This window comes from Colias philodice, chromosome 19, assembly GCF_061535455.1.
Source record: "Colias philodice isolate Cphi_HAF_F1 chromosome 19, ilColPhil1 Martin Lab GWU primary, whole genome shotgun sequence".
NCBI classification, from domain to species: domain Eukaryota; kingdom Metazoa; phylum Arthropoda; class Insecta; order Lepidoptera; family Pieridae; genus Colias; species Colias philodice.
Genome location: NC_143104.1, coordinates 9,825,049 through 9,842,856, shown reverse-complemented (window position 1 = coordinate 9,842,856; position 17,808 = coordinate 9,825,049). Strand labels below are relative to the sequence as shown.

At 35.7% G+C, this 17,808-nt stretch overlaps 1 protein-coding gene across 1 annotated transcript in view; it reads right to left on the bottom strand.

Moving 5' to 3' along the window:
- Positions 1 to 6,267: 6,267 nt before the first annotated feature.
- The window catches only part of LOC149480144 (RNA-binding protein MEX3A), a 45,246-nt gene continuing 33,705 nt past the window's right edge, over positions 6,268 to 17,808 (bottom strand). The window contains exon 2 of the mRNA XM_089707608.1: positions 6,268 to 8,596. Coding sequence (XP_089563734.1) covers positions 7,716 to 8,596 — 881 coding nt within the window. The 3' untranslated portion in view covers positions 6,268 to 7,715. The remainder of the gene's footprint in view (positions 8,597 to 17,808) is intronic.

The following is a 17,808-nucleotide window of genomic DNA, read 5'->3' as shown; positions in this document are numbered from 1 at the left end:
GATGTATTTTGCGTGTTTTGGTAATAAAGTCGATTTCTTGTAATCGGCCTATAGTTTAATGAAATGACACATCGATTAAAAAAATAATTAACTTTATTTTAATATAAAAGCTTTTTTTTTGAAAAAAGCTTAATAAACTAATATTATAAAGAGGAAAGGTTTGTATGTATGTATGGTTTTCACGCATAAACTACTGGACCGATTTCGATGAAATTTGTCACAGATAATCTTTAGACCCTGAGAAAGAACATAGGCTACCTTTTATTGCGAAATATGTACCACGGGCGAAGCCGGGGCGGACCGCTAGTACTTAATAGATGTGTAAATGTGTTCTGCGTTGTTTAAATAAAATAATTATAATAATTATTTTCACACATGCTTCAAATTAAATTCTCTCATACTAACTGTTGTTATAAGCTAGTCAACCCGGCTTCGCATGATTATACTCCGGTGGTATACTCCGAAGATCGCATTAAATCAAAATGCTTTCTATATTCTATTTCAGCACTCAAATAATATATAAATGACTAGCTTCCGCCCGCGGCTTCGCCTGCGTGGTGTTTTGATAAAAGGTAGCCTATGTTCTTTCTCAGGTTCTAAAGATTGTCTGAGCCAAATTTCATCAAAATCGGTTGAGAAAGCGGGAAAGCGTGACAGACAGACACAGTTACTTTCGCATTTATAATATTAGTAGGGATTTAATGTAAGACTCGTAGTACTGTAATTTTTATGTTTCAAGCACCACTCAGGTCCTATAATTAAATCAAAAGAAATTTATTAAATACTTAATAGAGAGCAATAACCTGCATTCAACGATTCAGGTCAACTTTTCAGTGACATCGTGTTTCTCTGCTTTTACATCGAATAATTAATATACCTATTTCTTTGCTATTTATTATTTTATTAAGATACTAGAATTCCGCACGTGTAGCTTTCGGAGAAAAGGTGTAACACGTTGGAAACTTATACGATTAATTACGTATGGTTATACCGTATACGTAAGTATTTGCTTTGTTGAAAATTTCACGCTTATTCGTACAGCTATTATGTTGGTATACTAAAGAATTATTTAACCAGACTATCAAACATCCATCATTTGGCTTTCATATTAATTGTGCCATTTCCATTACTTTCGTAGCTAATCTTATATTTTTGACTAGCGGTCCGCCCAATTTTGCCCGTGATATCTACATATTATATCTTTACTAATATTATTGTTTGATTGTTTGAACACGCTAATCTCAGGAACTACTGGTCCGATTTGAAAAATTCATTCGGTGCTAGATATATATCGAGGACGGCTAAAGGCTATATATCATTACGCTTAGACCAGCAGGAGCGGAGCCACGCGGGTGAAACCGCGAAGCGCAGCTAGTAGACTGTATAAAGCACTAGCTTTCCGCCTGCGGCTTCGCCCGCGTTTTCAAAGAAAAACCCGCATAGTTCCCGTTCCCGTGGGATTTCCGGGATAAAACCTAGCCTATGCTACTCGTGGATAATGTAGCTTTCGAATGGTGAAAGAATTTTTAAAATCGGTCCAGTAGTTTATGAGCCTATTCATTACAATCAAACAAACAAACAAACAAACAAACAAAGTTTTCCTCTTTATAATATTAGTGTAGATTACGCATTACGTACATACCTATCACTACATATCCAACAGTGAAAGAATTTTAACAATCGGTCAAATAGCTCTTGAGATTAACGTGTTCAAATAAACATACTCTTCAGCTTTATATTTGTATTATTAATTTAAAAGATTAATAAATTTAATCTATTCATAAAAATAATAAATGTTTTGGCGCTTCTACTTGCAAGTTCCTTTTGATCAGTTAAAATGTTATTTAAAATTGTAAGCAAGCATCTCATGCTGTATAAGGATGTTTTAAATGGGTATCTAAGTACCTATCATATTTCTGCGCTTTAGTATATTTTCTAAAATTGCGACAAGGAATCTAAAGTAAAGTATAATGTATTCAGTATACATAACATTTCCAAATTCTAGTGCATAGCTGAACCTATTTTAATGTATTTACTGCCTTTTTATTAAAGAAAATTGATCATTGCGCGGGATTCGAACCCACTTTTGCAAGGCCTCGTATTCTTTGATTTTTATGGCAACCAGATTGCCAAAAAAAATTGTTCAAAATTCTCTGTTTCTTAAATTAGCTGTAAAATAGGTATAAGAATATTGTTATTAACAAGTGGACCAATGACGTTTGAATGAATAAATGATTTTTTTATTATTAGTATGCTCGAATATTTGAATGTAGGTTTCTGTTTTTGATCTGATCTGATGATCCTCAATGCTGTTAAATTCCACATCCACGTCGATCGTTTCAATTTTCAAGCCTATAATTTTCAAACGGTTCAGTTGTTTTAAGAGATTAGAAAGACTAGTGTTCACATGAGGCTTAAAGCAAAATTGACATAGAAACACCTGCATTTGCCTGCGGTAAGCAACTACGCTTTAGAGCGCGAATGTTGTCCATCGAAAGAAGAAAAGAAAACTACCCTCATTTAGTTAGTAATTTTATTGACTAACTTTTGTGATTGACTCATTTTAAAGATTCACTGTTTTATTACGTTAAATCACACTTTACCCCTAGTGTATCTTTTACTTCTAATACTACAATAATAGTGGGTTGGGTTTCCAATAAACATTTTCACTATCCCTTTAATCTAGGTAAGCTATGTTACTAAACAGATAGGGGTAATTTATGTAGCTCATTGCTGTTTAGACTAATTGGACCAATTTAGACACTGGTCCTGTTATAGGTTTGATAAATCATAAATGGAGGTTAATCGACAATAGTCATTATAACAGGTTTAATTAATAAGAATGTGTGTTCCTTATGTGTGGATAAATTTTTTTTTTTTTGTATTTTCATTTTGTTCGATCACAAACGACTTTAGGGTCAGAATGGTCAACCATTTCATTGATTTATTAGTTGAATAATGGTGTGTTGTCATGGCGTCTTTCAAAATAAGGAAGAACAATATATCCTAGTACATATTTATTATTCCATTTGCTTATCAGTAGAAAGTGATGTCTTGATCTTTTTGTGACAGTGATGTTGTGTCCCTCGCAGTCCTCCTCCCTCCTAAATTTTAATTAACTTGAATGTTTTATCTGTGTGTGTAATCCATACTAATATTATAAATGCGAAAGTAACTCTGTCTGTCTGTCTGTTACTCAATCACGCCTTAACTACTGAACCAATTTGCATGAAATTTGGTATAGAGATATTTTGATGCCCGAGAAAGGACATAGGATAGGTTTTATCCCGGAAATCCTACGGGAACGGGATTTTCTTTGAAAACGCGGGCGAAGCCGCGGGCGGAAAGCTAGTTTCCTATATTTTGTTTATTTGATAAAGAGCTAGTTACTATAGTAGTAGCTTTACAAGAACTGCTTGCTACAGTTTTGTCATAGAGAATTTATTTGTCTTGTGCAAGTACTACTGTAACTTGAGAACATTGAGAACTACCCTACATGTTTTAATTTGTACGATTGTGTCCCTTAATAGTCCATTGAATGAATCCCTCCAAGGGGGGTCTAGAGTGCGTGAGTTAGTAACGTTAGATGTTTCTTCGGAAACATGTCAAGAGTCCCTAGGTAATAAACATACTAAAACCCCGGGCCACTAGGAGGAGCCCCGGAGTGGGGGGAGGGGGGAAATGGGTACATTTTTTCATTTTTCGCTTAAATCTCAAAAACGGTACATGTTAGAGAAAAACTTTCAAGGAAAAGTTGAAAGGCCATAAAATTATCTACAAGTTGTACCTGAATCATTTTTTCCTATATCCTACCGTTTCTGAGTTATACGCAGTAAAACATGATTTTGGCTCAAACAATTTCCACATCAATCGATCAAAAAATATTTCTTTCTTCCAAAAAACTCAAATGTGCAACTTGTGACCAGTACTGATAGATTGCTCTTAATTAGTTCTATAATTGGTAAAATAAACACATTCCTCCATGGAAGCCTTTAGGAGGAATCGATTGTCAAAATATTATATTAGGGCAGTTTGAGTTACTGAACTTGATCTTTTTATTTTTTTCTTCCAAAAAACTCAAAAGTGCAACTTGTGACTGGTACAGATAGATTGCTCATAATTAGGTCTATCATTGCTAAAAATACCAGATTCCACCACGGAGGCGTTTACGGGGAATTGAATTTTATCAGGGTAGTTACGATACATGAACTTTTTATTTTTTTTCTTCCAAAAAGCTCAAAAGTGCAACTTGTGACCGGTACAAATAGATTGCTCATAATTAGGTCTATCATTGATAAAAATACCAGATTCCACCATAGAGGCGTTTACGGGGAATTGAATTTTATTAGGGTAGTTAGTTAAAAAGTTCATGTATCGTAACTACCCTAATAAAATTCAATACCTCCTAAACGCCTCCATGGTGGAATCTGGTTTTTTTATCAATGATAGACCTAATTATGAGCAATCTATCGGTACCGGTCACAAGTTGCACTTTTGAGTTTTTTTGGAAGAAAAAAAATAAAAAGTTCAAGTATCGTATCTACCCTAATAAAATTCAATTCCCCGTAAACGCCTCCGTGGTGGAATCTAGTATTTTTATCAATGATAGACCTTATTATGAGCAATCTATCTGTACCGGTCACAAGTTGCACTTTTGAGTTTTTTGGAAGAAAAAAATAAAAAGATCAAGTTCAGTAACTCAAACTACCCTAATATAATATTTTGACAATCGATTCCTCCTAAAGGCTTCCATGGAGGAATGTGTTTATTTTACCAATTATAGACCTAATTAAGAGCAATCTATCAATACCGGTCACAAGTTGCACTTTTGAGTTTTTTGGAAGAAAAAAATAAAAAGATAAAGTTCAGTAACTCAAACTACCCTAATATAGTATTTTGACAATCGATTCCTCCTAAAGGCTTCCATGGAGGAATGTGTTTATTTTACCAATTATAGACCTAATTAAGAGCAATCTATCAGTATCGGTCACAAGTTGCACTTTTGAGTTTTTTTGGAGAAAAAAAATAAAAAGTTCAAGTATCGTAACTACCCTAATAAAATTCAATTCCCCGTATACGCCTCCGTGGTGGAATCTGGTATTTTTATCAATGATAGACCCAATTATGAGCAATCTATCTGTACCGGTCACAAGTTGCACTTTTGAGCTTTTTGGAAGAAAAAAATAAAAAGATCAAGTTCAGTAACTCAAACTACCATTATATAAAATTTTGACAATCGATTCCTCCTAAAGGCTTCCATGGAAGAATCTGTTTATTTTACCAATTATAGACCTAATTAAGAGCAATCTATCAGTACCGGTCACAAGTTGCACATTTTAGTTTTTTGGAAGAAAGAAATATTTTTTGATCGATTGATGTGGAAATTGTTTGAGCCAAAATCATGTTTTACTGCGTATAACTCAGAAACGGTAGGATATAGGAAAAAATGATTCAGGTACAACTTGTAGATAATTTTATGGCCCTTCAACTTTTCCTTGAAAGTTTTTCTCTAACATGTACCGTTTTTGAGATTTAAGCGAAAAATGAAAAAATGGACCCATTTCCCCCCTCCCCCCACTCCGGGGCTCCTCCTAGTGGCCCGGGGTTTTAGTATGTTTATTACCTAGGGACTCTTGACATGTTTCCGAAGAAACATCTTACGTTACTAACTCACGCACTCTAGAACTTTTTATTCAATGGACTATAAGGTTTTATGTGTGAATTATTTCTTGACTGCTTATGGTCTTGTGAATCTGTCAGTGAGCATACTAATCTTTCGAACTCGTAGTTTGTACATAATATTATAATAATGCTTATGATGATGATTTCTTAACAGCATTTCATCTAGTCTATATATATAAAACTCAAAGGTGACTGATATAGTGATCTATCAACGCACAGCCCAAACCACTGGACGTATCGGGCTGAAATTTGGCATGCAGGTAGATGTCATAACGTAGGCGTCCCCTAAGAGAGGATTTTAGAAAACTCATCCCCTAAAGGGGTAAAATAGGGGATGAAAGTTTATCGTTTCCACGCAAGCGAAGCTGCGGGCAACAGCTAGTTGTGTATAAAGCTTAAATCTTCAAGTACTCATGAGACAGATGTTTGCCTGTATAGTTTGCACTTTTAAGTTGTGCTTTTGTGTGTACTTGTATATAGGTATATCTAATGAAATTTCGCATATTATATGACAACACATTATGAGTGTTATTCTTATTTTTCGGGTTTCAGGATGTCTGTAGAAGGGTAAAATAAAAGATTCAGTTCGAAATTTATAGTTTATATTAGATTTATAATAAGATATGTAGTCTACAAAATTTCACAAATTTTCACAACGTTATTTGAACCTAAAGCGTCTACCCATTTTAATATGAAAATAAAATTATCGAAATAACTGGATCTACGAACGATGAGGGCTGATTTTACGTAACCTTTATTTTTTAAAATATAATCTAATAGGCAGTTTTTAATCCTCGCGTATCTTTACATGAGTAAGTCAAAAACTAATAACGGTAAAAAAATAAAAAAATATGAATTCATAAAACCAGCCCCCCGTTGAACGAAATAACAATACCGTCCCATACAAATACAATAATATTTATTATCGTTATATTTAACTAGAGTTATACAGAATAATGATTCCTATGAAATATAATTATGCATTTATTAAATTTATTCAATATAATAATAATAATACTTAATAAGTATCAATAGGTAATGGTTAGTCAATGTCGTGCTACAAACTACTATATTTTATAATAATAATAATAATGAATGAGTCGTATTATTTCTTTATTATTTATTACTTTAAATTTATTAGTCGATATTAACCACTAAACGAGCACACGGCAGCCTCGGTCCGCGCAACGCTTGCGCGGGCGCACATAATCACAAAAAAACATCGTCAACACATAAAATAATAATCAATAATAATAATCGTACAGATAAAAATCATTCATAAAAACATTACAATAAAAATCTAAACATTAAAACACACTTAAAACAAACATTATATTAATATTATCATAATCATAGTGTGTACGTATGTATAATATCATTTAAGCGAATAATCGTATAGTCAAAATAATGAGCATGGGTCGCGGGGGAGCGGTGCGGGCGGCGCGGTGCTGCGCGGGCGCGGGCCCCTAGCGGGCGCGGCCCGGCGCGCGCGGCGGCCATTTCACTACGCTTAACTACCCACAGTCGCACAACAACACGTCAACACCCCTGCACTCATTACCTATCAACAACACATTGGCTAAGGCCGCTCCGCGCGGCTCGCTCCCCGCGCCGCCCGTCCCTCGCTTTAATTATATTACGATATCTTAATATTTTACGCTACTACGTTAGGTAAGCTTTATAAATTTTCGATTTCTCATTTATGCTATCAATAATAATAATAATTATACAACTTTTTTTAAATTTTATGCATTTTTTTCGAAATTCTATCGTAACGTACCTCGACTCTCTCTGTGGCGACGAGCGTTGCGGTCGCTCGACGCCATAATAAAAAACGTTCATAATAAGAAAATATATCGTGAGTAACTCTGCCGACTTACGATAGGTACGGCGCGGCGGACGGGCCGTGCCGGCGAGGCGCCGACTTTTGGCACCAGGATTTCGATTACGCGATTTTTTTTTTATTATTTTCGTAACGATTTAAGTAAAAAAATCGAGCCCGCGATGACGGGAATGCGGCGCGCCGCACTGATTTACGAGAGTATGCGAATGGCTTGATGCGCTGGCGCAGCGCAGGCGGGGCACGGCGCGGCCGTCGCGGCGAGTCTCTGCGCGCACTCCAGGCAGAACAGATTGTGGCCGCACGGCACTAGCGCCGCCGCCACCCCGCGCTCGCCGCACACGGCGCACGTGCGCGCGGGCGACGCGGCCGGCGATGGCCTGGGCGGGCCCCACGCCCACACGCCGCCCGCGCCGGGCGACTCGAATGACGGCGACTCGCCGAGCCCTTCGTCGCGCTCCGTGGACGACCAGATGCCTAGCAGATCACCGAGCCTGCCAGAAGAGCCGCCTGAAGAGCAGGATCCGGCCGACGAGAACGCGGCCTCTTGCTCAGGGCGCAGCAGCGAGGCTAAACCCGCGCGATATAACTGTGCAAGGGGCTCCCCCTCGCTCCCGGGCGCGCCTGTGCCCGTCGCCGCACCTCCGGCTGCTCCAGTGCGTAAAGCGATGTGCGCTTCGATCTCTTTGCGGGCCGCCTCGACGCTCTCTGGCAGCCCGGTCACCTCGAAGACCGGCTCGCGTTCACGCGAAGGTGTCACAATGTATGTGTGTGTCGTGTGCTGGATGCGCTTGATGGTAGCTCCCTTAGGGCCGACTACGAGGCCGACGACACGGTAGGGCACGCGCACTTGGGCAGTGACGTGGCCGGGCGCACCAGCGGGCGGCGGCGGAGCGGCGCCGCACTTGCGAGACGCGCGGATCTGTGAGAAGTGCTCGGCGGCGGAGAGGATCTCGCGTTTAGCACGCGCAACGTCCTCTTTGCGTCCCGTGACTACGAACACGGGCTCCTCACCGCGCACCGGTGTCTTGATGTAGGTGTTTGTCTTTGCGCGTAGAGCTTTGATCTTACATCCTGAAACAAGAGAAAAGAAAGTTAAAACATGTGCACGCGTATCGTCATTTATAGAAATGCGGAATCGTCATAATATCAAACATTCAAGGACATAACGGCCATTTGCAGGTTTCGCAGAGTTAAAGGCCGTCGTTCGCTCCGGTTAGAGTTTGCCAGAGGTCTGTAAACCGGCGCGCGATGCCAGACGTCGCCTCACCCCCTTTCCGTCATGCGGTTACTGGAGTACGTCACTTGGCGCCGGATCGCCTTGTGAAACGGACGTGCTCTGATTGAATAAAATAGTCATTGACATATCCACCCGCAAATGCCTTGTCAATTATTGGATATGTACATATTATTATTCCGTATGTTTCGAATAGTGCAATTTCATATACGAAAGTATGCAATTCATTCCGAATTCCATTATATATTAAAAGCTCGTCTAATTCCCTAGTGGCTTGCATCTCTTACGAGCATGCTGGTTAGCACATATCTCCATCTCGCTCGTGACCCCAATGCGGCAAAAACAACGTGGCGTGAGGCCTGTCGCTTGGATACGCAGGCCACAATCAATACGATTGTTTTCTTAAGATTTTTACTCTGCAGAATCATTGTAGTATTTATTTTTAATTTACTTTTCTGTATGAATGTGGAAATGCTTATATATTTGTTATACGTCCAGACAATTGAAATAGAGCACGAGGAAAATATATTTCTACGAGTGACATAGGAATGAGGAAAATGCAACTTCGTCATTCGTTTGTGACGGGTGTATAAATCAATGTTCGTTATACTATGTTGAATATCTTAAAAGCAATAAATCCTCCTTGCGGATAAATACGCATCCCCTCAGTTATAAATGGGAAAAGCCTGAGCTAATGGAGGGTAGTTTTTATGAATCATCGACTTAAGTATACAAACTATGTATATGTTTATTTATTGTCACGTTTGGAAACGCACGCTTGTTCGTGTAATGAAAACCATATTAGATTCAAAAAACAAATTAATAATGATTCTAATGTCTCAAGACCATTCAGTAATTAAATAAAAGTATGATTTCTGAATTCTGATTTCTTTCTGAAGTTGATAAAACAGAGATCATTAAAGATAGTCAACGGAGTGCAATGGCCAAAGCAGTGAAGATTTAAGCCGCACAATACAGCTCTTTGGCGCTTGGCCAGCGATATTGTACCGACAAATTAACGAAACTACAGCCTGCGGTACAAACTAGTGCTAGACTAAATCACTTGCGATTTGCGGAACCGCCTGCGATTAGAACTCTTGTTTGCTAACTTTTGGATACTTGTCTTGTATGACATTTCATTATATTTGGTGGAAAACGATGTCATTTTGACCTTTATTGGAATTAACTTTGACATATTTCTGTTTAACAGTTGCAAAAATATTAAATTATCATGTCTATTTTTATCAAACAAATGAAACCGTAAACAATACCAATGACTTTGATTTTAAAATGCAACATTTAACTTGCTTATGAACGATTCAATGCTACTCATACCATTGAAACACATCGCAGAATTCCACCAGTTGTGTTTTAAAGGAAAATACTAATCAAAGAACTATTTCTTTGTTCTGTATTTGTATTGAAATGAAATTTATTTTTCAAACAAAAATTCAGTACAGAGGTTGAACATTAAATATACAAAGCGTCCACGTTTTATTATTCAAACGCGCGAGATTAATGTGAGCCTACACGACATATACCTTGTATACGTCACGGTTGTACGAGGCTTTTAATTTTATATTTATTAAATATTTCCACAGATTATAAATGGGATAGTATTAAATTATATTGTCAATTCTATAAGAGATAAGGATGACGAAGTTCCTAAGTATGAGTAATTATTCAAAATAGAAATAGTATCTAGAGAACGGCAGAAGTGAAAAAAGTCGAGATATTCCTTGAGTGTCTTGTCGACTAGCTTCACTCACCTACATTCGCTACGCTCGTAGCTCGTAGCGGGCACTGCACTCTACGGCGTAGCAACCGGGTCACCCACCCGCTACGTAGCGACTTTATATTACGGATATATTCGCCACTTTTACGCGGATATTTTTTTCACATTTGCTAACTTTTATGTGGATATTTTTATTTCGGTTGCCATTCGATATATGTATGGTGATAATCATTAAGTTGAGTGCTCGTTAGTTGCATCGCGTTCAAATAAAAAATAACATTTTTGACGTCAGCCGGCTGGTCGCTTATTAGTATTATGCAAAAAGAAGAGAAATCAGCTTTTTGGTTATCGAAGAATAAATGTAGTTTTATTTTTAATGCTAGTGAGTTAGTGACAGTAAAGTCAATTGCTTCGAAATTATATCGCACTCAGAATTATAAATAAACAAACAAAAGCTTGCCATTAGCTTAAGGCAAAATTCGATATTAGTGGCACCTTCCGGAATTTTGGAGATGTCTTGAATAATAAAAACAAACCCCCAGGTTGGTATCTCTTTCTCCCAATCAGTTGTCCCGTTCCCTCTATGCTAAATATATATCGATTCGACAGCGTTGATACTTTACAGAATTAAACATTTTTTGGGGCAATTATATGTATTTATTCACTATTAAACTTAAAAAAATTTTGTTGCTTTTGAGAGTTTAACTTAGTATTTCTTACATTATACAATTGATAAGTAGAACAGAAATAATATATTTAAGTTGAAATTTTGATATTGTGGTAAATATCTCTACGAATATGAGATCGCAAGATGTATTTTACTGAGCTTGTAATGCCAAAAAGTTTTATAGCATTCGTAAACTTCAAGAGGTAATTGAATATTTTATGTAAATGGGATTACATTCGTACTAGGGAATCATCAGATCGACCAAGAAATAATAACACTTATTTGGGAACGAGTACCAGGGGTCCATAGGGGGAGAACTGATCGATACCTGTCCGAACGTACTTCACCCACATCTTGAAAACTGAAGGCATTCTACACCCAAAGTATTCATCAAAACACTACATAATGGAATATGCAAATTCGACATAAATTATCACAGCAATTATAAGACAGCTTTTCTTTTGATTAAAACTGTCTCGCTCTTCGCATCAAGCTCTTAAATTCTGTTATTGATGTTGGTCGGATATATTTTACTGGATCGGAAACACATCAAGAGCATGACGCCTTAGTAGATATTCCCCGTAATAAAAGGCGACATTTCTTTCAGACTTGAAGCATCAATATTCGATGCTTATAGCTGACTGGTATTACTATGGATATAAGACTGTTAAGGAAACACGGTTAAATAGTGAAAAATTATAAAAGCTTTTGCTAACATTAAAAAAGGCTTTTATTAAAATAAATTATAAAACTCAAATGGTGATTGTGTGACATAAAGTTGTAATAAATGAGAAGGTTAGACCAGGCAAACAAAAATCATAAGACGTTGTCATAACAACGATGGCCAGGGTTGGCTAGCTCAGTCCCCCGCTCGTAATTTTCCCGCGCACCCTACTACAGCTGTTACTCTATACAATTCTATAGGTTGTTTATAAGGGATGCTATGAACGTATTATCATCCTTATTCCCGACAGGAAGGAAAGCGGGAATATCGGTGTCTAAAAACGGATATAAAATATGACCTTTACGGCTGTAACAACTTAAGTGAATAATAATTACTTTGACTACAACTTAATTACTTTCAAGTTATACGAAATAATTATTTGGAATAATCAAAATATTACACATTAAATTGGCATGGGACCATATCAAATACAATAAAATAAATATCTACATATCTAGTTGAGAAAAATAACGACGATTGTTGACCGATGTTTATGATAGTTGAAGTAACCCTTCAATCATAATAAGTTTGGCTGGCAGCCAGTACGACGCACTTGGTTCCCAAGTACAATGAACGATGGGATATTGTGCTTCGAGATATCAAAATAATTTCTATCAAAGTTCTACTTAATCTGTAGATATTGTAGTTAAAAACTTACGAAATAATTTATAAGTTGCTGTTTGTAAAGCAATATTTTAATATTTTAAAACCGTTTTAAAGTTGGCGTATTATTTTAATGAAACTTATTAAGGTTAAAAGCGAATTATAAGCAACTAAAACAATTAAAAAGTAAAAAAGGCTCATTGACCCAATTATTCGGAAATCTTGTTTTCTTTACGCAAAGCATATGAAATGTCGCATGCGGTGTTTCATCGTGCGAGGGTGTGCGGGGGTGTGCGGGGGTGCGGCGGGCGGGGTGCGCCGCAGGGGCGGGCGGCGGTCGATACCGGTCAACGACCCGCGGCCGGTGCATTGGCAACCCCTGCCACGAGTTTAACCCACATTCTACGCTACCACGCCACGATAATTACACACATGGATTACTATAAAAGTATGTACCGGGCGAATCGAGAAGGTAGTGGAATACGGTTATAACATGTTCGTTAATCATTTTAGTCGTTAATTTTTATCAATGATATGTTTCATGGATGTAATTTTAATGTATAGTATCATATATTTAAGTTTGAAATAAAAGGCTGTTTGATTTATAAGAGTATCGCTATTCGCTAATGATATTAAATTTGCAGACAAAAAGTATCAAGATGATTTCAACCACAACGTTTAATAATTATTTCCAAAGAATGAATAAGCGTAGACTTAAATTTCTTTTATCCATAAATGAGTAAAAACAAAAGATTTGGATAAACGAAAAACTTTATTAATAAAATTATACCGAGCAACTTAGTGGCGAAAACGCGAATCATCATTTTTTACACAAGACTGAAAAATTAAGATTTACCCGCGGAAATTTCTGCTAAGCACTTTTCCGCGGCCATTGCACTCCGCTTATATAATACCAGGGGTTCAGAGGTGAACGAGAGGCTTACGCATAACGTCGGCTAGAGTAAAATATGCCTTATTCCTTTTAAAATAAAACTTCTATTCAATAAATGCTTGGGTATGTTTGCCGCGATGTGATTAATAGTGTTTAAGGTGGTCGGGGTTGATCGTACTGAAATAGGACCCGTTCAATGTCCTGAATAAGTATACACGATTATAATTAAATTAATAGGCAGCAATTAGTGAAGCAAATTGGATCCATGAATTAAAAGTAAATTTTTAAGGAGGAAATTTTACAGAAAAATAATATAATTAAAATTTAAAATATAATTACGTTTTTGTATTCTATTGATATCCAAAACTCACAACAAAAATTCAGTTTATGCTCTATGGTGACTGATCTTTTTTTACGATACAAACCTTAGTCCAAGGTAATAAATATCAAAATGATATGTACACATTTCTACACTAATATTATAAAGAGGAAAACTTTGTTTGTTTGTTTGATTGTAATGAATAGGCTCATAAAGTACTGGACCGATTTTAAAAATTCTTTCACCATTCGAAAGCTACATTATCCACGAGTAACATAGGCTAGGTTTTTTCCCGGAAATCCCACGGGAACGGGAACTATGCAGGTTTTTCTTTTAAAACGCGGGCGAAGCCGCAGGCGGAAAGCTAGTAAATTGATATAAAGCTTATGGACTTAGGGACAGTCACGTGGCGTCTGCGGAGTAGTGTAAGAGAGAGAAAGGTAATATGTCATCTCTCTTCCTCTGGCTTCAGTTGGACATGTTTCTTAGGTAATGTATGACGAGTTATTTTGGTACTTTTTCCGACTTTATGTCCCATTTTGTACGGGGCGTTATGCTTCAATAATTATTGGAATCGAATATATGAACTTATTCTATTGGATATGTTAATGCTTTATTTATCCCTTACTTTCCCCAAAACTGTCTATAGCAAAAGTTTTTTTTCTACTTAGCCTTAGTTGATAGAAGATCCGTTGATAATTACCTGGAAAAATAAAAAATACACATTAATAAAAGAATTCGTATGTGAAATAATGTTATAGTTTATGTTTCAGATGTATGCTAATAGATGGCGTTGCACACCCTACTTTTGATTTTTATTGCCTCAGTAATTATTACGAACTAATAAATGCATTGGATTCTGTCGATATTCGTAAGATAGGTGGGTATATTTTTCGAGGAAAATAAACAAAAATCCCTGTTTTTACTGAGGTGCTGATGTTAATTTCTATTATAACAACATTTCAATAGAGATATAGCATTTACTTTTTAAAATAAAAAATTAATAAATTATTATTTTGTTTATTTCATAACTGTATTTGAAGTGATTACAAAGGTTAAGGAGTTTAATAAATAATTTACTGGAAAAAAATACATCCTAGACATAATAATTTAAGGCAAATAATACCGGTTTGATAAACAAGGCTACACATTTTGTTAATCCAATTTTAAATGTTAAATTATATCATTGCCATCGTTTCTAGGTTATCAATTCTGCTTTAAAAAGCTTAAAATCCAATTAAATATCTTCCAACTACAGAATGTAGTTATATTTTTGTTGCTTATATTATAACTAGCCGCTCCGCGCGGTTTCACCCCCGTGGCTCCTCTCCTGTTGGTCGTAGCGTGATGGTTGGTATATAGCCTATAGCGGATAGCCTTCCTCGATAAATGAGCTATCTAACACCGAAAGAATTTTTCAAATCGGACCAGTAGTTCCCGAGATTAGCGCGTTCAAACAAACAAACAAACTCTTCAGCTTTATAATATTAGTATAGATGTTAAAAAAGCCTCCGACTTTTAAATTTGTGCTGTACTTTAAGGAATTTTTGAGACAATATAATAAATCCATTTGGTTTATGATCAAGTAAGAAGTTGCAATTAATTCTTATTTATCAGTATCATAAACCAAATGACCACAGATCGGCGACATTTCGTCTGTTGTGTTGTTAACACATCATAAAACCTTAATGGGTAATTAACTAAAAATAATTGCTAATACATTATGCGAATGTGGTCTTCCAACATTAAAAAAACAGGTATTATGCGATATTTATTTGCATATTGTTAAAAACTCGCATAGGCGTTTTAAAAATAATTTTATATCCTTTGTGTTTTCATTTTTTCAAATATATGAATAATTCTAATATAAACGTAAAGAATGATAGAACGCATTGTTAACTATAAAAATTATAGATTAATCAATATTGTCACAACATAATAATTTTGATACCGTGGGACCCGAGCTGATGACTAACTGATGAAAAACTTGATACATTTTAACCATCTGACTCATCTCTTCACAGAAGGTTCAGACTTTTTATTTTCCTTTTAACATCTACGCTCAATTTAAGTTTAAAATTAATGATAATCGTAAATATAAGAACGTATGAAATACTGTATGAACCGTCATTGGTTGATGAATTTATAGTCTGTTTTAAATGTTTTAAAAATGAATTATAAATAAGATCAAATGTTAGTGTAATAATAGATTGTAATAAAGTAGCATACAAGTTTTATTTTCAATTGATATGTTAAGCAAAAATTAAGGACAAAGGTGCACTGACCAAAAATACGCTTAGATATTTCCACGTTTTTTAAATTATTTGATGAACATCATGATAAATATGATAAGAATCATTTGTAGGAACCGACATAACTAGTTACTTGAGCATATGTATGAAAAACACGTACATAGTGACCTAATGTAACCGGAATTATTAGACGAATTATAGGTACTGGGAGGTAGATCATATACATGTATGTTTTGGAACACTTTGTTATCTATACAACACAATGTTAGGAATATACCAGTCACAAATAGGATAGCATAGTGTGATGTTGAGTCACAACATCTTACTCGAACTAAACTACTTATCAATAATTGCAATTAGCTTCGAATAAATGAATCAATCAAGTTATCGTTTCATTTTGCTCGTATAGTAAAAGCATTCTTGTTTTTTGGTAAAGTGTCCAGACCTTGCAGAGTTGTGTCGAGGTTAGCAGTTGATGGAGATTAAGATTATTCATAAGGGCTAAATTAGCCTGGGGCGCATAACCACCTAGCTGCTGTCCTACATTGTCCTACTTAAGAGCACCTGAATAGTATATTAATTGCGAGTTTAAACAGAAAACATTGTTGTAAGATGAAATACTTTTTACTCTAGTTTTTATTTGCAAATTCATATTGCTCAGTAACTATGTACATGAGCCTTTGTTTTCTTACAAATGTCTTGCGTGTATATACGAAGACTCTATTTTTTAATTGATGTCATAAATAGAGATGATATTTAAAGCGACGGAAACTAAAAACTAAGATCAGTGCCAAACATGGTTCAACGCACTGGCTGACCGGAGTTCAGGTGTGAAATGTATGTAAACGATTTATTAACCTCATTAACTGCACGTGAATTTGTGCTGTAATTACTTTACATAACTGCCAGATTGCTGTGAACAATTTATGTAAACACGTGGCCAGCGTGACGTAGGTCGGGAGATGTGTACGTAGTATGCAAATTATCGTTTTATTGAGAAAATTGTGCAAGATCCGAAATAACATTATTTTCGAAGTGTTTATGTTCTCGGAAACCGAGATTAGCTCTTACCGTTTCGCGTACAAAATTTAAGTATGAGGAGTTTTATAGACTATAAAGCCATATCCAGAGTCCAGACACAAATTATTATTTTCTGTGTTATTTTCAGTATTTGGTTTGGGAGTGACAATTGGCATATTAGTTAAGATTTTATTATAATTGTTACATACAACCTTCAACAAGCAAGTATCGATTATAATTAATTTATCAGTAAATATAATAACGAATCAGGCGAAAAAACTAGTATTATGTATACCTAACATTTTGAACAAATAAATCGACATTTAAATTTATTACTGCTGATAAAAATGTTAATTACAAGGTCGGTGCGAGGCGGCCGAAAGTCACCGGCATTCTGATGGCATAGACGAGCAAAAAATATTCTAAACAATTTAAGAGGTAATAACATTTAGCGAACATGACAACAAATCTAAACGACCTGCATAAATACATGCATACCTACTGCATTTAAATTCGGCTGTTATGTTTCCAATAAATCAAATAGAAGATGACGGATTGAAAAGTGTATACCTAAATACCTTTACCACAGAATATATAATAGTACTACGTACCTATACAATCAAGGCAAACGGATCGCACGTTCAAAAACAGTAAAAATGTTAACATACGACATTCACAATTTTAATATCGAATTTCAGTCACTTCATGTTACCCTAGTAATTAATATATAAAATATACTTTATATAATTTTTATGTATTTAAAATATAGTAAGCCGAGCGAGCTATTAATAAATTTAAAATAATTATATTTATTAAATAATAAAAAATATAAGAACA